The sequence below is a fragment of the Trachinotus anak genome, unplaced genomic scaffold (genome assembly GCF_046630095.1).
Source record: "Trachinotus anak isolate AG129_WGS33_773 ecotype Australia unplaced genomic scaffold, CSIRO_AGI_Tana_v1 ptg000021l, whole genome shotgun sequence".
In the NCBI taxonomy this organism is placed as follows: Eukaryota; Metazoa; Chordata; class Actinopteri; order Carangiformes; family Carangidae; genus Trachinotus; species Trachinotus anak.
The window spans coordinates 15,291,783-15,318,774 of NW_027273872.1; the positions used below are offsets into that span (position 1 = coordinate 15,291,783).

At 40.8% G+C, this 26,992-nt stretch overlaps 2 protein-coding genes across 11 annotated transcripts in view; both read right to left on the reverse strand.

Moving 5' to 3' along the window:
• The window catches only part of LOC139605668 (protocadherin alpha-C2-like), a 144,477-nt gene that overhangs the window by 82,356 nt on the left and 35,129 nt on the right, over nucleotides 1-26,992 (reverse strand). The window contains exon 1 of one of the 10 annotated variants that reach the window (XM_071457356.1): nucleotides 14,082-16,786. The exons of 6 other annotated variants lie outside the window; for them this stretch is intronic. In XM_071457356.1, coding sequence (XP_071313457.1) covers nucleotides 14,082-16,463 — 2,382 coding nt within the window. In that variant the 5' untranslated portion in view covers nucleotides 16,464-16,786. Of the gene's footprint in view, nucleotides 1-645; nucleotides 3,813-3,871; nucleotides 6,363-7,334; nucleotides 9,864-14,081; nucleotides 16,787-26,992 lie in introns of those variants that run through there. 3 more of the 10 variants (XM_071457355.1, XM_071457354.1, XM_071457353.1) reach the window with 3 other exon arrangements.
• On the reverse strand, nucleotides 10,762-13,317 carry LOC139605676 (protocadherin alpha-4-like). Its single transcript, XM_071457377.1, has one exon. The coding sequence runs from the start codon at nucleotides 13,186-13,188 to the stop codon at nucleotides 10,777-10,779; it is 2,412 nt and encodes an 803-aa protein (XP_071313478.1). The 5' UTR covers nucleotides 13,189-13,317; the 3' UTR covers nucleotides 10,762-10,776.

Consider the following 26,992-nt stretch of genomic DNA (forward strand, 5'->3'; position numbering starts at 1 on the left):
TCCATATCTCAAGGAAGAGTCAGGTGAACTGTGAATGTTATACTGATCCTTTAAGTTAACGTTTTATACCTAAATGTACTTTTAATAATATGACCTGTTTTTAGAAATCTAATTCAAAATGTGTTCAGCCAGCGATTAGGGTTACAGAGGAGCATACTGTTTAAGTATGTTTAAATGCACACACACACACACACACACACACACACACACACACACACACACACACACACACACACACACACACACAATTTCTAAAAGACTGCACCAATTACCGTACTACTGCACTATAAATCTTTTATTCCATATTAATCAGAATATTCTTTTTTCGGCGGTTTAGACAGAATATACGACCAGAAACGTTCAGCACCAAGGATAGCGACATACTCATTGCAGCATATGATGAATGAGAACAGTGATACATCAACATATTTATCACTTGCTTATACCAAGACACATAATACTTTTAAATGTTTCTCTTTCGACTAAATCTGACGTCTATTCATTTGTAATTTGGTCGTCACTCATGTGACATTGCAAACAGCTTTTTTTTAATCTACTGAAAGTAAAACTTCATCGATTTCCAATCAGTCGACATAAGTGTAGTATAATAACATGCCTGGGCATGTCATATCATCATGGTCTTACCTTTTCTTTGGTGGGTAAAGTCTGAGTTCTGGTAAAAGTGTCTCCTCCGTTAATACTGATCAGCTCCGCATCTACAGGCGGAAACGGTGCGGGGAAAACCACTACGTCACTCTTGAGCGTGTCTGAGCTGAAACAGACGTCATACTGCTGAGTAGCTTTAGAGTAAGACCAGCTCCCGTCAGGGTGGGTGGTGATCATTGGGGCGCCGTACCTGCTGAAACTGCCGTCTGTCCTGTGGCATCTGACAGCTATTAAACTGATGAGACTCAGCAGAAAGATCACTGACACCGACACAATGGCGATCAGCAGATACAGGTTTAAATCAGAGAAGCTGTCCTCCTTTATAGGCACATGTCTGAACTGAGTCTGGATGTCAGCTGTGTTTTCAACCACCACCACCTCAATAGACACAGTAGCTGACAGGGAGGGTTCTCCGTTATCAGAAACCGAGACCACCAAGGGGTGAGTTTTCAGGTCATTGTCACTCATTCTCCTCTTAGTCCTGATTTCCCCGGTGCTGGTTCCGATCCTGAAGAGGTTGTTTCCTTTGGGCTCAGAGAGGTGATAAGAAAGCAGCGCATTGTATCCAGAGTCTGCGTCTACAGCCCTGATCTTTGCCACAAAGTATCCCGCTTCAGCAGAGTAGGGGATGCTCTCACTGTTAATGGAGCCGTGCTCAGAATAGGGCGCTAGGATCGCGGGACTGTTGTCATTCTCATCCAGGATAAAAATGTTGACAGTCACGTTGCTGCTGAGCGGAGGAACACCAGAGTCTGTGGCCTGAACTTTAAACTGAAACGTTTTTAAGTCCTCATAGTTAAAAGACTGCAGGCTGACTATATCTCCTTTCTCTGAGTTAATGTTAACCATTGTCGAGAGTGGCACTGAGTTACTGTTGTCATGTAAAAATGAATATCTGACCTGACCATTCTGATCGATATCAGCATCAGCTGCTGAAACTGTTTTAATAACTGCTCCTACTGGGCTGTTTTCTTTCACATAGACACTGATTATATTTTCTGTGAATAGAGGTTTGTTATCATTTACATCTGAGACGTGCACAGTAATAACACTTGTGCTGGAGAGAGGTGGGCTCCCCTCGTCAGTAGCAGTGATGCTGATACTGTATTGAGATGAGCTCTCTCTGTCGAGAGGACCGTCCACCACCAATGAATAGTAATTCTTATAGTTTGACTCTAATTTGAAAGGAACGTTATTGGAAATTTTACAGTCGACCATCCCATTTTTACCTCCGTCTTTATCAAACACTGAAACTAGCGCAATAGCTGTGCCAATGGACGCGTCCTCTTTCACGGTGTTTAACAGTGACGTCACTGAAATTTCAGGAGCATTGTCATTAACGTCTAAAACTTCAATCAATAGTTTTGCATGAGATGTGAGAGGAGAAGAAGCTCCATCACTGGCTTGTACTCGAATCTCAAAAGCATTATTCTGTTCAAAGTCGATGTTCTTTCTATTTGTTACAGTCCCAGTTTTTTCATCTATAGCAAACAGATCACTTTGTTTCCCTCTGCCTACTTCACTGAATGAATAAAACACTTCTCCGTTTGAGCCTGCATCTAAATCAGTAGCGTTCAGTCTTATTATCGATGTGCCCATTTTCACATTTTCAAACACACTGGCTTTGTACAGAGTTTGACTGAACACAGGAGCGTTATCATTACTGTCCAATACATTAATTGTAATGACCATCTTCCCTGATTTAGCAGGAGTTCCTCCATCAATGGCAGTCAGTGTGAGTCGAATCACAGACTGTTTTTCTCTGTCTAAAACTTTCTGAAGCACTAATTCGGGTGTTATACTCTCCCCTTTGTATGTATCGATAGAGAAGTGTTCGTTTTGACTAAGCTTGTAGGTATTTACTGTATTTTTACCGACGTCTGCATCGTGAGCTGGATGCAGGGGAAATTTAGCCCCTGCTGCTGTGCTCTCAGTAATGTTTATTATCTGTGACTTGCTGCTAAATGATGGAGAATTATCATTCACATCTAAGATAATAATTTCAATCCGATACAGTTTTAAAGGATTATTAATAACTGCTTCGACACTAAGTGAACATTTTGATTCATCGCCGCAGAGTTCCTCTCTATCTATTCTCTCATTAACGTAAAGGACACCAGTCTTTAGATTTACCTCAAAATATTTTGTCTTTGATCCAGAAACGATCTGAAACATGCGCGACTCCAAATCCTGGACGTTGATGTTCAGATCTTTAGCGATATTTCCGACAACAGTCCCCACATTTACCTCCTCTGAGACGGAATAAGAGAGCTGCCCCGACACCGCTTCCCAGTAACAATCCAGCAGCACGAAGAAGAGATAGATCCACACAGAGCCCATTCTGCCTGATAAATGCATCATTCCATACATCGAGCAACGTATAAAGAGAGATTTGCCCAGTAAGTCACTAAAATAGTGAAATCAAACAGAATAACGACATGACCTCAACACCTTTTTCGTCATATTTACTCTACAGTAAGCAAATGATCGTCGCGCCGGTCTGTTTCGCCCACATAGTCTCTTTGTTTCAGTTGCCCGTGAAACACCATCCTCTAAACCTGGGAGGAGCCCGATCTACTGAAGAGGAAGTTCAAATGCGATGGTCTACAATGTCCCCATGTGGACACTTTCAGGAACTACATTCAACTTCAACACATTACAAGATCAGCCATATCTTTACATTGTTGGTTTCCCTTGAACGATTAGCCAAGCAATTCCATAACTGAAGGAGGAGTCAGTAGAACTGTGCATGTTATATAGTGATCCTTTTTTTCCGGTACTTAAGACAGAACACAGGACAGCAAACCTTGCCCAACTAGTTGAGCAACAAACTGATTACAGCAAGTAATGAATGAGACCATTGATGCATCAACACATTTATAACATGTTTATACCAAGACACATCAATACTTTTAAATGTTTCTTTTTCGACTAAATCTGATGTCTTTCATTTGTAATTGGTAATTTCAAAATCATATATGCAGGACATTATGACCAAGAACAGTGATGCATCGAAATATTCATAGCAGGCTTATGTGAACACACACAAATGCTTGTGACAGTTTCTACTCCATCTAAAACTGAAATCCATTTATTTGCCATCTGGCATAAAGCTTTTGGAAAACTGCTTAAAGTAAAACACATCTATCAAAGTGTAGTATGATAAAATGCCCGCATAGACTACATAATATTAGCATGTTCTTACCTTTTCTTGATTGGGTAATGTCTGAGTTCTGGTAAAAGTGTCTCCTCCATTAATACTGATCAGCTCCGCATCTACAGGTGGAAACGGTGCGGGGAAAACCACTACGTCACTCTTGAGCGTGTCTGAGCTGAAACAGACGTCATACTGCTGAGTAGCTTTAGAGTAAGACCAGCTCCCATCAGGGTGGGTGGTGATCATTGGGGCGCCATACCTGCTGAAACTGCCGTCTGTCCTGTGACATCTGACAGCTATTAAACTGATGAGACTCAGCAGAAAGATCACTGACACCGACACAATGGCGATCAGCAGATACAGGTTTAAATCAGAGAAGCTGTCCTCCTTTATGGGCACATGTCTGAACTGAGTCTGGATGTCAGCTGTGTTTTCAACAACCACCACCTCAATAGACACAGTAGCTGACAGGGAGGGTTCTCCGTTATCAGAAACCGAGACCACCAAGGGGTGAGTTTTCAGGTCATTGTCACTCATTCTCCTCTTAGTCCTGATTTCCCCGGTGCTGGTTCCGATCCTGAAGAGGTTGTTTCCTTTGGGCTCAGAGAGGTGATAAGAAAGCAGCGCATTGTATCCAGAGTCTGCGTCTACAGCCCTGATCTTTGCCACAAAGTATCCCGCTTCAGCAGAGTAGGGGATGCTCTCACTGTTAATGGAGCCGTGCTCAGAATAGGGCGCTAGGATCGTGGGACTGTTGTCATTCTCATCCAGGATAAAAACGTTGACAGTCACGTTGCTGCTGAGTGGAGGAACACCAGAGTCTGTGGCCTGAACTTTAAACTGAAACGTTTTTAAGTCCTCATAGTTAAAGGCCTGCAGGCTGACTATATCTCCTGTCTCTGAGTTTATATTCACCATTGCAGATAATGGCAGGGTGTCACTGATACTTTGTAAAAATGAATATCTGACCTGACCATTTTGATCGATGTCAGCATCAACTGCCGTCACTGTCTTAATAACTGCTCCTACTGGACTGTTCTCTTTAACATAAACATTAACCAGCGGCTCCGAGAAGTGAGGGGGGTTATCATTGACATCAGAAACGTGAACAGTAACTATGTTGGAGCTGGAGAGAGGTGGAGTCCCTTCATCAGTAGCTACAATAGTAACATTGTACTGAGCCTTAGTTTCTCTATCAATCGGACCATTAACCACTAATGAGTAATAATTTTTATAATTTGTGTCCAGTTTAAATGGCACTTCATTTGCTATTACAACTTTCACCTCTCCATTTTTCCCACTGTCTTTGTCCAATACAGAAACAAGTGCAATAGCAGTACCTGCTTCAGCGTCCTCCCTCACTGTATTTACTAATGACGTCACAGTGATCTCAGGAGCGTTGTCATTGAGGTCCATCACTTCTACCAGCACTTTACAATGAGCTGACATCGGAGGTTGGCCTTTGTCACTGGCCTGTGCATGAATCTCAAACGCTGTATTTTCCTCATAATCGATCTCACCTTTGATTAAAATTGCACCTGTTTTCGAGTCTATTTGAAATAAATCTAAAACGTGATCCTGACCTTTGCTTCTCAATGAGTACTCTATTTCACTGTTTAAACCCTCGTCTGCGTCTGTCGCGTTCAGAATGATCACTTTAGACCCTGTTGGCAAGTTTTCAGGAATTTGAATTTTGTATAAAGATTTACTAAAAACAGGGGTATTGTCGTTATTATCCAAAACTGTAATAATAATTTGCGATGTTCCTGACTTGGGTGGATTTCCTCCGTCTACTGCAGTTAGTGTGAGTTTTATGACAGAGTCATGCTCACGGTCTAAAGCTTTCTGCAGTACTAACTCGGCATACACGCTGTCTCCTCCTTTGTGAATTTCCAAAGAAAAGAAATCATTACTACTAAGCTTGTATGTACTAATACTGTTCTTGCCAACATCCAAATCCGATGCCCCTATCAGTCCAAATTTCAGTCCCGGTAAAGTACTTTCTGCAATGTCAAATGACTGCAAATGTTCAGAGAAATGCGGCGCATTATCATTTATATCGACCACATTTATCTCCAAACGATAAAGCTTGAGTGGATTGTTGATCACGGCCTCTACATTGACAGTACATTTCGTAGCCTTTGCACAGAGCTCCTCACGGTCTATTCTCTCATTTACATAAAGAACACCCGTTTTCAGATTTATGTCGAAATATTTTCTCCTTGATCCATTAACAATCTGAAACATACGAGACTCTAACTCGTGGACGTTGAGATTGAGGTCCTTTGCGATATTTCCAACAGAAGTACCCGGGTTTACCTCCTCTGAGACGGAATACAAGAGCTGTCCAGACACCGCTTCCCAGCAATAATTCACCAGCATGAGCGCAAGATAAATCCAACAAAGGTTCGTTCTGCTTGAGAAATGCATAATTATATCCAACACGAAAAATGCATAAAACCCAGTCCAACCACTCTTCGTCAAACACTCATATTAAAAGGCAACTGGATATTTTTTCTCATCCTTTCCTCTCTCGCCCTGCGTCTCTTTGTAACAAAGCCTGGAGAAACATCATCATCATCATCATCCTGTGTTTCTGGGAGGAGTCTTGTGCCTTCCCAGATAACGTTCAGATGTCATGGTCTACAGAGTCCCCATGTGGTGATGCAACATAATTGCATTCATCCTCTGACAGTTACACAGGAATAACTAACCAAATGTCCAAACTGAGCAATTTCCCAATAATGACAACCTGAACTGTGTTCAATTATATGAGACGATCAAAATGAACACAATTCGACACAATAGCCCAAGCTCTCTGATTCCAAAGTGTTTCTTTATGTTATTATTATTATTATTATTATTATTATTATTATTATTCATAAATAGACCTTCGCTTTACTGATGTACCGGCTACAAAGCTACACAATGTTAAAACAAGACGTACATTACAAGTAAAACATTACAACACATTTTATATACAGAGAGACTTTGACCGTTGATTGCAAATAATAATCTGCATATTTACCTCTTTTTCAAAAGAAAAAAACGATTGTTTTCTTTATCTTTCGTTATCTTCTAAATGTGATATACACTTGGGTTGCATCATTCATTCGTAAATAGTAATAATAATTGTCATAAAAGCTAAGTAGTTGTGCCAGAAAAAGACATGACTTTTATGCAGGTACACACGTTTCCACGTTTGACTCAGTCGACCGCACACAACACACTGCGTTGTTTATTTCAGCACCATGGACAACGACGCAAACTGTGACTCGTGTGAGAGGCTTATGAAGTTCAAATACTGTTATTACTTTGGCTCATATACGACTGTACATTTAAAAAACAAAACCAAAGCCTTAAAATAAGTCTATAAATACAATGTGGAAAGTTATTACGAAGTAACTTTACTTCATAAGTAAAAAAAGAACGTCGAGGCTTGCTCTCGACCTGAATTAACGAGAGTTAAATCATATTAATCAAGACATTTTGCTAATTAATAGTTTCTTACCTTTTCTTTACTGGGTAGCGTCTGAGTCCTGGTAAAAGTGTCTCCCCCGTTAATACTGATCAGCTCCGCATCTACAGGCGGAAACGGTGCGGGGAAAACCACTACGTCACTCTTGAGCGTGTCTGAGCTGAAACAGACGTCATACTGCTGAGTAGCTTTAGAGTAAGACCAGCTCCCGTCAGGGTGGGTGGTGATCATTGGGGCGCCGTACCTGCTGAAACTGCCGTCTGTCCTGTGACATCTGACAGCTATTAAACTGATGAGACTCAGCAGAAAGATCACTGACACCGACACAATGGCGATCAGCAGATACAGGTTTAAATCAGAGAAGCTGTCCTCCTTTATGGGCACATGTCTGAACTGAGTCTGGATGTCAGCTGTGTTTTCAACAACCACCACCTCAATAGACACAGTAGCTGACAGGGAGGGTTCTCCGTTATCAGAAACCGAGACCACCAAGGGGTGAGTTTTCAGGTCATTGTCACTCATTCTCCTCTTAGTCCTGATTTCCCCGGTGCTGGTTCCGATCCTGAAGAGGTTGTTTCCTTTGGGCTCAGAGAGGTGATAAGAAAGCAGCGCGTTGTATCCAGAGTCTGCGTCTACAGCCCTGATCTTTGCCACAAAGTATCCCGCTTCAGCAGAGTAGGGGATGCTCTCACTGTTAACGGAGCCGTGCTCAGAATAGGGCGCTAGGATCGCGGGACTGTTGTCATTCTCATCCAGGATAAAAACGTTGACGGTCACGTTGCTGCTGAGCGGAGGAACACCAGAGTCTGTGGCCTGAACTTTAAACTGAAACGTTTTTAAGTCCTCGAAGTTAAAAGACTGCAGGCTGACTATATCTCCTGTCTCTGAGTTTATATTCACCATTGCAGATAATGGCAGGGTGTCACTGATACTTTGTAAAAATGAATATCTGACCTGACCATTTTGATCGATGTCAGCATCAACTGCCGTCACTGTCTTAATAACTGCTCCTACTGGACTGTTCTCTTTAACATAAACATTAACCAGCGGCTCCGAGAAGTGAGGGGGGTTATCATTGACATCAGAAACGTGAACAGTAACTATGTTGGAGCTGGAGAGAGGTGGAGTCCCTTCATCAGTAGCTACAATAGTAACATTGTACTGAGCCTTAGTTTCTCTATCAATCGGACCATTAACTACTAATGAGTAATAATTTTTATAATTTGTGTCCAGTTTAAATGGCACTTCATTTGCTATTACAGCTTTCACTGCCCCGTTTTTCCCACTGTCTTTGTCCAATACAGAAACAAGTGCAATAGCAGTACCTGCTTCAGCGTCCTCCCTCACTGTATTTACTAATGACGTCACAGTGATCTCAGGAGCGTTGTCATTGAGGTCCATCACTTCTACCAGCACTTTACAATGAGCTGACATCGGAGGTTGGCCTTTGTCACTGGCCTGGGCTCGAATTTCAAACGCTGCGTTTTCCTCATAATCGATCTCACCTTTGATTAAAATTGCACCTGTTTTCGAGTCTATTTGAAATAAATCTAAAACGTGATCCTGACCTTTGCTTCTCAATGAGTACTCTATTTCACTGTTTAAACCCTCGTCTGCGTCTGTCGCGTTCAGAATGATCACTTTAGACCCTGTTGGCAAGTTTTCAGGAATTTGAATTTTGTATAAAGATTTACTAAAAACAGGGGTATTGTCGTTAATATCCAAAACTGTAATAATAATTTGCGATGTTCCTGACTTGGGTGGATTTCCTCCGTCTACTGCAGTTAGTGTGAGTTTTATGACAGAGTCATGCTCACGGTCTAAAGCTTTCTGCAGTACTAACTCGGCATACACGCTGTCTCCTCCTTTGTGAATTTCCAAAGAAAAGAAATCATTACTACTAAGCTTGTATGTACTAATACTGTTCTTGCCAACATCCAAATCCGATGCCCCTATCAGTTCTAATTTCAGTCCCGGTAAAGTACTTTCTGCAATGTCAAATGACTGCAAATGTTCAGAGAAATGCGGCGCATTATCATTTATATCGACCACATTTATCTCCAAACGATAAAGCTTGAGTGGATTGTTGATCACGGCCTCTACATTGACAGTACATTTCGTAGCCTTTGCACAGAGCTCCTCACGGTCTATTCTCTCATTTACATAAAGAACACCCGTTTTCAGATTTATGTCGAAATATTTTCTCCTTGATCCATTAACAATCTGAAACATACGAGACTCTAACTCGTGGACGTTGAGATTGAGGTCCTTTGCGATATTTCCAACAGAAGTACCCGGGTTTACCTCCTCTGAGACGGAATACAAGAGCTGTCCAGACACCGCTTCCCAGCAATAATTCACCAGCATGAGCGCAAGATAAATCCAACAAAGGTTCGTTCTGCTTGAGAAATGCATAATTATATCCAACACGAAAAATGCATAAAACCCAGTCCAACCACTCTTCGTCAAACACTCATATTAAAAGGCAACTGGATATTTTTTCTCATCCTTTCCTCTCTCGCCCTGCGTCTCTTTGTAACAAAGCCTGGAGAAACATCATCATCATCATCCTGTGTTTCTGGGAGGAGTCTTGTGCCTTCCCAGATAACGTTCAGATGTCATGGTCTACAGAGTCCCCATGTGGTGATGCAACATAATTGCATTCATCCTCTGACAGTTACACAGGAATAACTAACCAAATGTCCAAACTGAGCAATTTCCCAATAATGACAACCTGAACTGTGTTCAATTATATGAGACGATCAAAATGAACACAATTCGACACAATAGCCCAAGCTCTCTGATTCCAAAGTGTTTCTTTATGTTATTATTATTATTATTATTATTATTATTATTATTCATAAATAGACCTTCACTTTACTGATGTACTGGCTACAAAGCTACACAATGTTAAAACAAGGCGTACATTACAAGTAAAACATTACAACACATTTTAGATACAGAGAGACTTTGACCGTTGATTGCAAATAATAATCTGCATATTTACCTCTTTTTCAAAAGAAAAAAACGATTGTTTTCTTTATCTTTCGTTATCTTCTAAATGTGATATACACTTGGGTTGCATCATTCATTCGTAAATAGTAATAATAATTGTCATAAAAGCTAAGTAGTTGTGCCAGAAAAAGACATGACTTTTATGCAGGTACACACGTTTCCACGTTTGACTCAGTCGACCGCACACAACACACTGCGTTGTTTATTTCAGCACCATGGACAACGACGCAAACTGTGACTCGTGTGAGAGGCTTATGAAGTTCAAATACTGTTATTACTTTGGCTCATATACGACTGTACATTTAAAAAACAAAACCAAAGCCTTAAAATAAGTCTATAAATACAATGTGGAAAGTTATTACGAAGTAACTTTACTTCATAAGTAAAAAAAGAACGTCGAGGCTTGCTTTCGACCTGAATTAACGAGAGTTAAATCATATTAATCAAGACATTTTGCTAATTAATAGTTTCTTACCTTTTCTTTACTGGGTAGCGTCTGTGTCCTGGTAAAAGTGTCTCCCCCGTTAATACTGATCAGCTCCGCATCTACAGGCGGAAACGGTGCGGGGAAAACCACTACGTCACTCTTGAGCGTGTCTGAGCTGAAACAGACGTCATACTGCTGAGTAGCTTTAGAGTAAGACCAGCTCCCGTCAGGGTGGGTGGTGATCATTGGGGCGCCGTACCTGCTGAAACTGCCGTCTGTCCTGTGACATCTGACAGCTATTAAACTGATGAGACTCAGCAGAAAGATCACTGACACCGACACAATGGCGATCAGCAGATACAGGTTTAAATCAGAGAAGCTGTCCTCCTTTATGGGCACATGTCTGAACTGAGTCTGGATGTCAGCTGTGTTTTCAACCACCACCACCTCAATAGACACAGTAGCTGACAGGGAGGGTTCTCCGTTATCAGAAACCGAGACCACCAAGGGGTGAGTTTTCAGGTCATTGTCACTCATTCTCCTCTTAGTCCTGATTTCCCCGGTGCTGGTTCCGATCCTGAAGAGGTTGTTTCCTTTGGGCTCAGAGAGGTGATAAGAAAGCAGCGCATTGTATCCAGAGTCTGAGTCTACAGCCCTGATCTTTGCCACAAAGTATCCCGCTTCAGCAGAGTAGGGGATGCTCTCACTGTTAACGGAGCCGTGCTCAGAATAGGGCGCTAGGATCGTGGGACTGTTGTCATTCTCATCCAGGATAAAAACGTTGACAGTCACGTTGCTGCTGAGCGGAGGAACACCAGAGTCTGTGGCCTGAACTTTAAACTGAAACGTTTTTAAGTCCTCATAGTTAAAGGCCTGCAGGCTGACAATGTCTCCTGTCTCTGAGTTTATATTCACCATTGCAGATAATGGCAGGGTGTCACTGATACTTTGTAAAAATGAATATCTGACCTGACCATTTTGATCGATGTCAGCATCAACTGCCGTCACTGTCTTAATAACTGCTCCTACTGGACTGTTCTCTTTAACATAAACATTAACCAGCGGCTCCGAGAAGTGAGGGGGGTTATCATTGACATCAGAAACGTGAACAGTAACTATGTTGGAGCTGGAGAGAGGTGGAGTCCCTTCATCAGTAGCTACAATAGTAACATTGTACTGAGCCTTAGTTTCTCTATCAATCTGACCATTAACTACTAATGAGTAATAATTTTTATAATTTGTGTCCAGTTTAAATGGCACTTCATTTGCTATTACAGCTTTCACTGCCCCGTTTTTCCCACTGTCTTTGTCCAATACAGAAACAAGTGCAATAGCAGTACCTGCTTCAGCGTCCTCCCTCACTGTATTTACTAATGACGTCACAGTGATCTCAGGAGCGTTGTCATTGAGGTCCATCACTTCTACCAGCACTTTACAATCGGCTGACATCGGAGGTTGGCCTTTGTCACTGGCCTGTGCATGAATCTCAAACGCTGTATTTTCCTCATAATCGATCTCACCTTTGATTAGAATTGCACCTGTTTTCGAGTCTATTAGAAATAAATCTAAAACCTGTTCCTGTCCTTTACTTCTAAATGAGTACTCTATTTCACTGTTTAAACCCTCGTCTGCGTCTGTCGCGTTCAAAACCATCACAGTTTTACCTACTGGTAAGTTCTCCAAAATGCGCGCCTTGTATAAAGGGCTGCTGAAAATCGGAGCATTGTCGTTATTGTCTAAAACATTTATTATAATTTGGGCTGTCCCTGACTTCGGTGGATTTCCACCGTCGACTGCGGTCACTGTAAGTTTTATTGTTGGTTGCGTTTCCCTATCTAAAGCTTTCTGAAGCACAAGCTTGGCAGATACACTACCCCCACCCTTGTGATTCTCTAAAGAAAAATAATCATTTGGACTCAGCTTGTATGTGCTAACACTATTCTTACCAATATCCAGATCTGACGCCCCGATAAATCCAAATTTCCCTCCCGATACTGTACTTTCAGCAATGTTAAGAGTCTGCAAATTTTCAGCGAAATCTGGCGCATTGTCATTTATATCGACTACATTTATCTCTAAACGATACAGTTTCAGTGGACTGTTGATCACGGCCTCTACATTGACAGTGCATTTTGTAGCCTTCGCACAGAGCTCCTCACGGTCTATTCTTTCACTGACATAAAGAACACCAGTTTTCAGATTTACATCGAAATATTTTTTCTTTGATCCACTTACAATCTGAAACATACGTGCCTCCAAATCGTGAACATTAAGATTTAGATCTTTTGCGAGATTTCCCACAGTAGTTCCCACGTTTACCTCCTCATATACAGAGTAAGATTGCTGACCAGACACCGCTTCCCAGCAACAATCCAACAGAAAAACGACTACAAAAATCCCCAAACGGCTGCATGTCCTCCGCGTCGACATATTTTTATCCAACATGAGCAGAGCATATGGATCCCAGTCTCCAAAATCCCACCTATTAATTCAGAATAAAAGAAAAATAGCAGAATCCAGATTCTTGCTCTTTGTAGGGGAAACGGACAAAATGATGGCTACACAATCCACTCTCACCCTGTGTCTCTTTGTCACAAAGCCCTGAGAAACGTCATCATCCTCTGAATCTGGGTGGAGCCTCAAGCAACCACGAGGAACATCAGTATGTGATGGTCTACACTGTCCCTGTGTGGTCATTTGAAATAACTACACTCACCTCAGAAAGCATAAATAACCTACATTCTTCCGAAAGTCCAAGTCAACATACAGCTAACAAGTCAAATCATAAGACACGGAAAAATGGCTTATTGCCTTATTTAGCCTACTTATTCACAGGAGCTTGTTAATAGAAAAGATAGAAAAAACAAAAATACACATTAACAATGCTGCCTTTCTGTATTTCTATTGAAGTCTCTAAATTAAGGTAATGGAATTATCCAAAAGCATACTTCCTCCAAGTGTGATGAAATCTGGTTTACATCATGCATCAACAAGTGTAAAGGACTGTAAGAAAACTCAGGAGAAAATGCTGGGTGACACCAAGAAAAGCCACTATGCACTAGATTAAATTTCAGGTTTACACCCTCCATCCAGCACACACCACACACTGTTGTGCTTATTTCAGCACCATGGATAACGACACGTTGTTGAGGCGCTCTTAAAATAATGACTGAGAGGCCTAGTATTTTAACACATCATACAAAACAAATGAATTTGTAAAGTTTTTCATTTCACTACATTTATAAAAAAAAGGAACAAAATTACATATTCCCAGCTACAGCCCTGAGAATGAAGTGTCACATGCAATGAAACGAGTTGCATTTTCATAGTTTTCTTACCTTCTCTTTGTTCGGTAAAGTCTGAGTCCGGGTAAAAGTGTCTCCTTCATTAATACTGATCAGCTCCCCATCTACAGGCGGAAACGGTGCGGGGAAAACCACTACGTCACTCTTGAGCGTGTCTGAGCTGAAACAGACGTCATACTGCTGAGTAGCTTTAGAGTAAGACCAGCTCCCGTCAGGGTGGGTGGTGATCATTGGGGCGCCGTACCTGCTGAAACTGCCGTCTGTCCTGTGACATCTGACAGCTATTAAACTGATGAGACTCAGCAGAAAGATCACTGACACCGACACAATGGCGATCAGCAGATACAGGTTTAAATCAGAGAAGCTGTCCTCCTTTATGGGCACATGTCTGAACTGAGTCTGGATGTCAGCTGTGTTTTCAACAACCACCACCTCAATAGACACAGTAGCTGACAGGGAGGGTTCTCCGTTATCAGAAACCGAGACCACCAAGGGGTGAGTTTTCAGGTCATTGTCACTCATTCTCCTCTTAGTCCTGATTTCCCCGGTGCTGGTTCCGATCCTGAAGAGGTTGTTTCCTTTGGGCTCAGAGAGGTGATAAGAAAGCAGCGCATTGTATCCAGAGTCTGCGTCTACAGCCCTGATCTTTGCCACAAAGTATCCCGCTTCAGCAGAGTAGGGGATGCTCTCACTGTTAACGGAGCCGTGCTCAGAATAGGGCGCTAGGATCGCGGGACTGTTGTCATTCTCATCCAGGATAAAAACGTTGACAGTCACGTTGCTGCTGAGTGGAGGAACACCAGAGTCTGTGGCCTGAACTTTAAACTGAAACGTCTTTAACTCCTCGAAGTTAAAAGACTGCAGGCTGACTATATCTCCTGTCTCTGAGTTAATATTCACCATTGCAGATAATGGCAGGGTGTCACTGACACTTTGTAAAAATGAATATCTCACCTGGCTATTCTGGTCGATGTCAGCATCGGTTGCAGTTACTGTTTTAATAACTGCTCCCACTGGACTGTTCTCCTTCACGTATATATTAATAAAGGGCTCTGGGAACCGAGGTGCGTTATCGTTGACATCAGAAACGTGTATAGAAACTACAGTCGTGCTGGAGAGTGGCCTGGCTCCCTTATCAGTGGCGACAATGGTTACGTTGTAGTTAGAGACTATCTCTCTGTCCAGGGTCCCGTCAACTAACAAAGAATAATAGTTTTTGTAGTTTGTTTCGAGTTTGAGTGGAACATCATTTTTTATTTCTATGTTCACATCACCGTTTTTTCCGCCATCTTTATCGAGGACTGACACAAGTGCAACTACAGTACCTACATTAGCGTCCTCTTTTACTGTATTGTGCAGTGAGGTCACAGTGATCTCCGGAGCGTTATCATTGAGGTCCATCACTTCTACCAGCACTTTACAGTGCGTAGACATGGGAGGCTGGCCCTTGTCACTGGCCTCTACACGTATTTCAAAAGCCTTTTTCTCTTCATAGTCTATTTTGCCCTTTACTTTAATGACACCTGTTTGACTGTCAATTTCGAAGATGTCAAGTATATGATTTTGATCTTTACTTCTCAACGAATACACAATTTCACTGTTCAGGCCCTCATCTGCATCGGTGGCATTCACAGCGATTACTGTTGTACCCAGGGCCGTGTTTTCAGTAATTTTTGTCTTATACAACGTTTCACTGAATATCGGAATGTTATCATTAATATCTAAAACCTGAACAATAATCTGTGAGGTGCCTGATTTTGGAGGACTCCCTCCGTCTACAGCGGTCAGTGTCATGGTGATCACAGGCTGCTTTTCTCGGTCTAAAGCTTTCTGCAGTACTAACTCAGCAGACACACTGTCGCCTGCTTTGTGCACTGCTAAAGAGAAATGTTCATTTTGGCTTAATTTGTAAGTACTGACTCCGTTTCTCTCCACGTCTGCATCACTTGCTTCAGATAATGCGAATTTCACTCCTGGTAAAGTACTCTCTGCGATGTACAAATTTTGTAATTTGGTCGTAAATAATGGGGCATTGTCATTTACATCTATAATGTCTACGTCAATACGATAAAGCTTCAACGGGTTATTTATCACAGCTTCTACACTTACTGAGCATTTAAGTTCCTCTGCACAGAGCTCCTCTCTGTCTATTCTCTCGCTGACATACAGAATACCAGTCTTGAGATTTACCTCGAATAATTTTCTTTTTGATCCAGTAACAATCTGAAACATACGGGATTCCAAGTCTTGTGAGTTAAGATTTAGGTCCTTAGCGATATTTCCAACAGGACTCCCCGGGTTTACCTCTTCTGAGACGGAATAGGAAAGCTGCCCAGACACCGTTTCCCAGTAACAATCCAGTAGAAGAAGCCCTAAATATATCCCGAAATATCTCCATCTACAAGGTGGAGACATAATTCTGTATGTAACCAAAGCACAAATATCACGGTCAGAGTTTTTAATCAGTATGGAAGATATCAGCTGAGGTGAGCTGATGATGAGCCGAAAATTCTTTTTGTTTCACCGTCCTCTGTCTCTTTGTAACGAAGACCGCCGCCTGGAAACAGGAGGGGCTTAGCTGGTTCAGAGAGTCGAGCTGTCTCTGATGGATCAACAGCGACGCCGTGTGGTAAATGAGTTAACATGCAGAGGGCACTGTCAATCTCATATGTTGAGTTTTAGGCAGCTGTTATCTCTCTTTCTCTGTCTCTCTCTCTCTTTCTCTTTCTCCTTCTCCCTCTCTCTCCCTCACACACACACACACACACACACACACACACACAGACACACACACACACACAACTGCTGCTGAATAGTCTAACAGAAAAGAGCAAGGGAACAAGAGAGCATTTCAGCACCTCGGACAGCACACTACAGTATGTCAGGTGTAAAGCCCGTTCAGCTTGTTCTTAAGTGTGGTGACTGTGTCCAGACTGTTCCTGTATTAATACATGATGAACCCCCACAAAAAATCTCTCTCTCCCTCTCTCTGCAGCTCATTCTACCATGCACTTCTCCACCCCTATCCTTTCCCTGTCATTTGATTTAGCCAGTTATTTGTGCTAATTGTGTACACTATGTCAGTAAAGTTGGTTTCAGTTTTAGTGTGCCATTCTTTGTTAGTTATGTATGCCTTTTTTTCCAATGGTATTAAATTACCACATACTTTTTAAAAATAAAATAAAAAAATCCTTATAACAAACTGTATATTTGTATAAGTGCAATGGGTGGCTTAACAGTAGCCAAAAATAGTAGAAATAAATAATTTGTTTTCTTCCTACTGCAACCACATAACTCCCCATTCCTTTTTTTCTTGTATTTCTGTGTCAGCCTTGAGACCAATAAATAGCTTTAATTGCATCCTAGTGTCCAGCTGTATGCATGAACACAGGCAAGAGCTCTGTGTGCTGTGGTGTATTTGAGTGTGTTTTAGTGTTTCTCCACATTTCCACAGAGGGTGTCGTCATGGGTTTATGAACATTCCCTCATTTGTAATCCCAGGATTAAGCCCTGGATTCAGAAACTCCTGTCCTATTTCCCTTCTGTTGGAAACATGATTTGATTTGAAAATATTAATAACCATCACACACTGAGCCACAGTCATCTGTTAACCCCAAAACACAATAATAATAATAATAGGGTGAACGTGTGCTCAATTTCCCTAATGTATGGCAAAATGAAATTGTATGTGTTTTATACAAGGACAATGATTAACATGCACATGGTTATTTACATACACACAAGCATGCACACATAAAGATCACTTGACCCCTCAGACCCAGACAGCCCAGGATAAAACTCAGTGATTTGTAGTTTATTTTTAGGTCGCTGTCTATACTGAATTGACCTTATGGGACTTCAGCCTGGATTATCTTTGTCATAAAATCAACATGATATATATGGACTATGCTACAATTTATTCAGGACTGTAAAGATAATTTATCTTTTAAAAGGTCTCAATTCTGCTTCACGGCCTGCTGCCACTGTGACCTTATTTTTTATGCTAAAAGAACAAGCCATTTATATGAGTTATAAACACCTATACTACTACCAGTCACAAATTTCCAAGAAATAATAAACAAAGCTACAATAGTGTCTACATTTACAATCCACAAGTAAACCTTGCACTCCATAGACCACATACAGTATATGAATGATATCAGAGGCTGTACTACTTAATCCAGCCTGAGAACAAAGTCAGGGCTGTTACTGAGCATGCTCAATAGGCCATGTGGAGAAAACACTGTCATGTCTGCAGAGGGGTCATGTAATCTAGTAACAGCTCTGTATGCACTAGTGCAGTAACAGTAGACATTAATTTGCAAACACATACACAAATACATTTGCTCCTGTAATTGATAAAGTTTTAGTTGATTAACCAAGTCCTTATGAAAACAGCATTTCAGTTTTTCTTTATGAACTCTGTATTCATTGATGAAAGTCACATTTCCTGAGGATATGATAATTGAATCTGCTGAATAATTAATAATGAATAAATGGCGGTTAAGAAAAATACACAGTATTTGTTCCCTGTACACATGGAGCTGTGCATAATTAAATCTAGTGGTTAAATACATGTGTGCCTGTTAACCTGCTTCTCTGACTTCTCTGACTGGGGTTTACTTATCATGTGATAAAGGAGAAATAGTAAAAAGCACCGAGAGCTGTGTGTGTGTGTGTGAGTGAGCAGTGTGATCAAAGGAATAGAGGAACACAGTGGTAGGTGAGGGGCGTGGGGGTTGCAAGGCAGTCAACAGCAGTGTTTTAGGCGTGTTCACTGCATTATTAAAGGGCTGCCACCACATATACTCACCAAATTAGATTCTGTATCTCCTCCATACTAATGATCTCATGATAGTGCCTTGCATAGCCATCAGTTGTGTGTGTGCTTGTGAGTAAGTGTGTGTTATATGGGTGTGTACTGTACTGTTCATCTGTGTGTGAGTAGATGGGGGAAGGGTGCTATCTGAACATGCTTCAAGGCGAGTCCCTCCCCCCTTTCCTCTCTCCTTCTGCACAGCTCTCTTGTCGCCATAGCAACGCCATCTCAGGCACAGACATGATGAATACACACACACACACACACACACACACACACACACACGTCACTAATTTAGAAGCTTATGGGTTCGTTTTTCAAAAGGCATGGGATCGTACTAAAATTAATACAGTGGATTTCTTATCCACCTACATTTCTATCTGCTGCTCTTCAGTTTCATCTCTCTGAGCAAATCAGATCACATCATAGTGACATCTGCAATACACACACAAACTCACCCAGGCAAACACAAACCACAACTCCTGCATGCATACCAAACCAGGCTGCCCAGGGTTGCAGTTGGGCTGCTCATGCATTGGTAATTTAGCACTGCAGCACCATATTCACTGACAGATCCACTTTAGCAGCAGTGCCTGCTTCTCTTACCACCCCCACAGCCCCACAGAGCCTGACCTTTGCATTCAGCCCAACCCACTGTATCCTCTCTGGGCAAGGGCTCTGGGGACCACCCCCACTTCTGCAGTCTGCACACTACATCCTGCTTCAAGTGACGAGATACTGACGTCACTGTGCTGTTTTTGTGTTGAGTAGGGCTCATCACGGCACAAGGGGGCAACCTACTCCTTGTGCATGTTACCCAGTACCTATCTTCTAGTACTATATTATGCTTATTGTTCGGATCTCTTCCTTTCCTTTTCTTCTGAGGTGCAGCTGGGCCTAATTCACTTGTCGACATTCTCTGCTGACAGTGTTTGGTTTTAGGAACAGTGTTACTAGGACCACACCCTAATGCAGCAGTACACCAGTGACTTAGGTGTGCTGATAAAGTTGAGGGATGATAAGAAGGTAAAATGATTGTTATAATGTAATAGAAACAGACTACTGGGAAGAGAAATTTCAGAATAGCAACACAAATGAAGTAAAATGTGAGGGAGGAAGGAAAATAAGATCAGGAAGATAAAGAAGTCTAAAAATAGAGAGGAATGTACTTGGTTTTCCAGCAGAGGATATTTTCCAAATGGAGAATTACCTCCATATCTACAATGTGACACTGAGATTTTAAAAATGTTTTTTTTTTTTTATTTAATTTATTTTTGTTTGTATTTTTGTATTTTATATCAGGATCCACAGCCATGCACAGACACAAGTAGAATGCTATAGAATACTGTCCATTTACTAAGTGACAAGAGTGATATATGCACACATCTCCACATGAACAGTGACAGAAAGGTATTATCTGTAAAAATTTGTGAGACATATGATATGAGTAGATAGAAAGAAACAGAGAAAGAGGTGGGAGGAAGATTAATCACTCATAGTATTTAATCCAAATACCACTTAATCATTTATTTCCAAATCTGTGCTCGCCTCCACTGGTTTCTGGAGTAAGTAGGACAGGGGGGTCCATGGAAACATGAGCCGGAACAAGATAAAAACCAGGACACAGCAATATGGAACATGCCCAATCACACACATGCAAATACCCCAGAGATAAAACAAGAAGCACATCCACCCAGTGTTCACTCATTTGGAAAGTAATGGCACAATGCCCAAAAATCATATAATTAGTTACTCTACTGTAAAACAACAGGCAAGGGAGACAGCATGCTGTTGTTGCACGAGTGACTGTTCCATTCATTGTTGTCATGAGCTGTCATTAATCAATTATGGAGACAGGACAGTAGAATTTAGATTTCAATTCAGCATTCAGTATTTAGTCTACAAACCTAGTATTCCTACATTTTCTGTACAGTACTGTGCATGCTCTATGTTATTGAACGTATAATGGTAAATCTACAGTAATTAGTAGTAAGCATCTTTACAGCATGGACTGCAGTGGCGCTGTAGGAAGGATTGATCAGGGTTTGTGTGATTTGCATTTGTTTGTGTGTGTGTGTAAGAGAGGTGTGAGAGTGAGAAATGGAAAGGGTGGGAGAGACAAACAGAAACAAGATGTGTCTTTTCATGAATTTCATTCATATATACTTAATTGTAGAACAGTGAGAATTAGTTGTGATAGCACAGGCACAGTCATCCTTTACACTTACAGACCATTCATCAAAACTTTCAATAAATAAACAGGATGTATAATATGCTCTGGTAACAGCAAAGGTACCATAGAAATGTGATTGGTCAGCTACAATCAATGTGACTGCACTTGAAACTCTGATTGGCTCAACACTGTGCCTAGTGACAAAGGCAGTGTAGGATAGATCTCTGCTTTACCCATAATTGATTCACTGTCTCCCCTCTTGTATCCATGGTGACACAGATGCAGCCCCTTTCGGTGCCCCTCCCTGCATCCCCTTCCTCCACACCCCTCTTTATGAGCACTCAGTACATATGCCAAGGACAGGGTGTTTACTTTTCCCTTTTCACAACCATACAAACACCTATTAACTCTGTTACATTTGACTAAAACACTTTTATTTTATTTCTTTTTTTTTATATTTTTATTTTTTTTAAAAGAAACATCTGGCACAATAGAAGATACACACACTCCCTGCACACCCTTTGTCTCTTATTGTCTTTCTCTGTCTCACACTCACACACAGAAACAGCCTAAAGAAACAATTTTTTGTGGGATTAAGAATAAATCTAGCTTCATAGTCAGGCATGAATAACCTAGATTTGTCAATCAGACAGTTCTCCGGGGAAGAGGGCATAGTCTCTGTTTGGCTTAAATCAGAATGGAAAATGGGACAGGACTCGCCATATGTGGATCAATACTGACACAAAAACTCAATAACAATACCAGTCAATATACTACCATATACCGAGTGGCAACATGCTAAATAATTGAATATATTGACACACAGACACACATACTGCACAAAGGAAGTTGGAAGTAATTTCCACTGTTTTGCCACAAGGGGGAGCCTTTCAGCTCTTTTCTTTGTTCTCAATAGCAGTTTCCACATGCACAGACAGATTCACTAGTGTCAGGAGGCAGGCAATGCTATAAAGCCTCATATTAGATTAGCACACTCACACACTCCAGAAATTGTATCAGTGGTACAGATACACTAGCAGTCTTGGTGTCTGTCACACATCTCCCCTGCCTGCGGAAATTAAAATGTCAACTCTCCCAGAGGGGAAAGGAGATGTGGATGTATCTAACAATGCCTGCACATTCCTGTCCACACTGATACATATCAAAACAAAGAGGATCACCCACAACTGAAGACTATGCAGAATATATGGTATCTTTAATGGAGTACTTGCATATATTGTTTACATCATTCACATCCCAAGGACAAATACATAAAGGCAACCACTCTTTGGTGTCTCATTTATATTTTCCCTGCATCAGCACATTATACCTTTATCAGTGTAGTATTGTGTAATGTCTATTTTTACTTTCTTATTAGTCATGCAGTCCTGAATATGCAGCAGGCAGTGCTGCATGGGAAGTGCATTGCAGGTGCAGGCCTGCTGCACCAGGGCTTGGCCCATTTCTTTAAAAAAAAAAAAAAGGTCTGAATAATAGAGGAGAGTGCTGGCCTGCAGAGAATCTTATGTTGGAAATGGTTGAAATGGTTTCGTGAGGTTGCTCCACTTTCTACAGAAAATGAAGATAACTATTTATAAAATAATGACTTGCCCACTGATCATTTAAGCTTGGGCTCTGCTGCTGCCACTCTCCGAGAATAGCAAACAGCATCCTGCACTCTCATCAGCATCAAAACTTAAACAGCTTTGTGGCCATTGCCCCAGCATGTGTAGTAACAGCAGCTTCTTATACTGTGGTTAGAATGATGAGGATATAGGTGCAACATACATTTTAGCTTGTGTGTGTGTGTGTGTGTGTGTGTGTGTGTGTGTGTGTGTGTGTGTGTGTGTGTGTGTAACACAGAGAGGTAGAGGGATTATATATTCAGTTGCCAGTTGATTAGGTACACCTGACTAAGACTCATGCTATAGCCCTGCATAAATCCCACCTTCATGATAGTTATAATGTCTTTCTGAGGCTGAGGAGTAGTTTGTGGTGCTGTTGAATTGTATTATGTTATTCTTAAAGATGTTTCTAGTATTGTGTCCACACCATTTTGTTAGAGTTAATATTAGAAACATTCATCAGTATAATGCAGTACAATTAAACAATACTACAAACTATAGCCTCCAATCAACACCCCTTCCATGCCACTGACAATAAATTATACACCAAAGATTGCAGGCTAAGATTGCAGAGGTTTTTATGCATATGTGATTTTTAACATGAATAAAACTGTGACATTGAATGCAAAGACTAATATAGACAAGGCCAAAGCAAATGCATAGCAACAGTAAAAGAACACAAAGTAGAAACTATCTATTAACTATAGAAATCTGGACATTAGCCTGGAATTTAAGGGTGAGTGGCATCCTGACCTACTCTATGTGCTGCTGCTTTTCAGAGCTACTCTTCATGGGATCATTAAGATGATTCCACCTAATCGCATTAGAGGGGTGCCATACTAGAAATATTACTTTCCACACTTTGCGGAAGCCCTAATCCAGGACAGCTGAGAATGCTGACAGCAGTGGCACAATGGAGACAATGCTTTGAGAGGAATTTCCCATCAAAAACACCTGAAGGAACATGGATAATGTTTTGTGAGTTTTGGTGCAACAAATAATTACATTATAATTACATGGAGATCTATATATTGGTTTAACAAAAGTAATGTTTACTGCATTAATTATATATAATTCTATGTTTATTTTAATATAATTATATATCTTTGTTCCATAAGAAGCAATGTCGGCACAACTTAGCACTTAATTTCTCAGTTAGAGGGCAAAGCAAAGTGAGTCAGGATTAAGACGAACATTTGGGAGTAAACAAGGGCTTAGGGAACAATTATACTTCAGTCTTATCGCAAAGACCCCATTTGCAATATTCAGTAAACAAGCAGACCAAACTCCTTGTTATTTTGGTATCTTGTTTTTAACGCCTTTGTTGTCTCTGCTCAGTTTTGCTCCTCTTACTCACATTAAGCAGATTCTTGCTTCATTATCTGTAATGTGATGCTTAGTTTATCTTGCCCAGTTTCTAATGTAGATGAATTATTTTTGGTGTGCATGAAAGACATAGTTTCAAAAAAAATTCAGGTCATCACATGATGACTGATCTTGTTATCTGCTGCTGATATCAAAACCATCAGACTAAACACAGCAAAAAATTATATGACACAGTAACAGCGGCACTGAGGCCTGGGCTGTAGGCCATATGCTGCTGTATGTGAGATGACAGACACAAATACAGAGGGACACAATTACAACTAAAACTACATCACAACAGCATGTTAATGTTATTAAGATCCACATAAGTCAAAGAAAGTCACCATTAGAATTAAGCACTGAGTGTTGAGGTGATATATGTCGAGACAGAGTCCTTGAATGTGTAACATGTACTTGCATGACCAAAATTTTAAGAAAAAGTTAACAAAGATCAGCTTTGGAAAATGTGATGGCAGCAGGCAAAGGAAATGACAAAAAGCAAGAAAAACAATTTTGCATCTGATAATGATTATTAAACTTCTAGAAAGGATTCCCCTTTGCTTTAAATCTGATAATTCCGAATTTTAATGATATATTTGTTGCAAAGGTGGCTTTAAAGTTATATTAAAATGAATATTAAATACTAATTCATTATCAATGGAACCATATTTATGCAGCACAATGCTGTACTATTTCTTGAAAATAGTAATAATAATAATAATCATGATTACATTACTTCTGCTGGCACGCTCATGAACAACCTAAAGCACTAGGATTAGGCCCAAGACTCTACTCCAGAAGCCACAGAGTTCCATCTTTAAATCAGAGCAACATGTATCACATGGTATATGAAGTGTAACTTGTTCCTAATTGTTCAACAGTTTTTAAAAGTTTATAAAAATTCCCTTCTTTGTATTGAAATAAATATTTTTCATCTGATGGGAAAGAACAGGACCATGTAGTATTTTATATAACAAATAAAACAACACTGTGGCCAAAATGTATCCTAACATTAACCCAGCATTAACCAAAATAACTATCCTTCCCTGAAGCCTAAGAAAATTGAGGAGTAATTTGAGTAGTGATAAGTAATGCTAGAGAAAGTAGGTCACTTTTCATAGTGTACTTGTGGATACACACACACACTAACACACACACACACACACACACACACACACACACACACACACTGACACAAACCCAGACACATAAAAAACTACTGTATGTTCAATGTATGTAAAATGTAAGTGTGAAAAGATGGCAACACATTTGTAAGGCAAGTGTTGGTTGAAATGAGGGGCGTGGGTGTAGCAACTTGAAAGCCTATTTTGAGAACATTATTTAATTTAAAACCATGTCTCTTTCTCATGCTGCATATGAAGTAGTCAATTACAGTTACTGAAGCAAAATCACTTGAACCACACATAGCTGAAATAATCACTGTGGGTTCATATACAAGACACACACATGCACACAGTAAAAGAGGACAGGTTCAGAGTCTCTTGCTTTTGGCTCCATGCCTGAGGCTGTGAAGAGCTGGACTAAGGTTTTGTAGTGCTTCCATCTCCCCACTTCTGCCGCAGTCATAAGGCTGTGAGACAGAAAGGTGCTCTGACATATTTGGCTCTCTTCACAGCTTCAGTTTGTGGAGAAAGAGGAGGTACTGTTCAGAGGAGAGGCTATGTCTGTGGTCAGAAAGAGTGAGGAGAAAGGAGGGTGCCTGATGGAGTAAAGACTTAAGGAAAAAATATGTATCCTAATAGCAATTAGCAACAAACTAAGAATAACAGAGGCAAAAGAAAAAAGAGGTGAAGGAGAAGAAGGGAGAGAGTAACCCAGCCTCCAAAAGGTGTCAGCCATTTTCTATCAGCTTGCAGTTACGTGTACAAACAGGAGGGGGCATAAGAGAGCACCAGTCAGAGGAAATCAGGATGCGTGGGAGGAGGAGGTGAAGGATGAAGAAAATCAGAGAAAGGGATTCTTTGTGTAAGGATGAGAATGAAGAGATATGGAAGCAATGATAAGAATTGGAGAAACGATGTAGCGTAAGAAATGAAACCTATAAAAGGTGAAGATGAGAGGAAAAGCACATGATGCTGTAGGAAAGTGGGGTAGTGATAACGACAACAAAGGCAGAGGAAGAGGCAGAGAGAGAGCGAGCCGGTCGGTGGGAGGAGAGTGTGGGATATGAGTCAGGCTTACAGCATTACCACTCATCTTTCACACCCAAGTCTCATTGTTATTTTCATTCTCTGCAGCTACTTGATAAGATGCTGGCAATCATGGAAGAACATTTAGCCATCGACACACATAAACACACGCATACACAACTCAAGTGTGTGTAGCTACCGGGCATCACATAAACTAATCTCCCTAATATCATGATATAATAATACTAGCACGAACCCTAAATGCCCATATTCCTGATTTCATTTTTTATGACAGATGGTTCACCTAAAAATAAACACAGCAGACCAACTTCACAAAATGAAAAGCTACATGTGGGATGAGATGACTCACCCACTGTACAGAACAGCTCACTGGTTCACACTCAAAGAGATGACCAGACGACCAAAAAAGATCATTTTGAAAATAAGAAAACAACACTATAGCTTTAATCAGTGTTAAAAACAGCCTTCTCTCTGTATCTGCATAACTATATCAATGTCATGTAATGACACACACTTGATATCACAGCATAGTGACTCTGTGTGCAGTCCTGAGACACCATAGATCAATGAATTATTATTATTTCTATAAATATATAGCTGAGTGCATAGTGACCACATTTTTCAGGAGAAAATGCTGTTTTGTGGTAAAATTATTTATCACTGATGTCAGGTGAAAACCTAAACCTTTTAAAATTTTAGGAAAAACAAAAATTCATTTACAGCATAATAGTCAGGCTTGTTTGAGTTGATCTATTGCTTTTGCGCCTGACAGTTCAAGAGATGCAGGGTCT

Bases quoted from the DNA above. Each gene is read 5' to 3' on its own strand.
- LOC139605676 (XM_071457377.1), bottom strand. From the start codon at position 13,188: ATGTTGGATAAAAATATGTCGACGCGGAGGACATGCAGCCGTTTGGGG.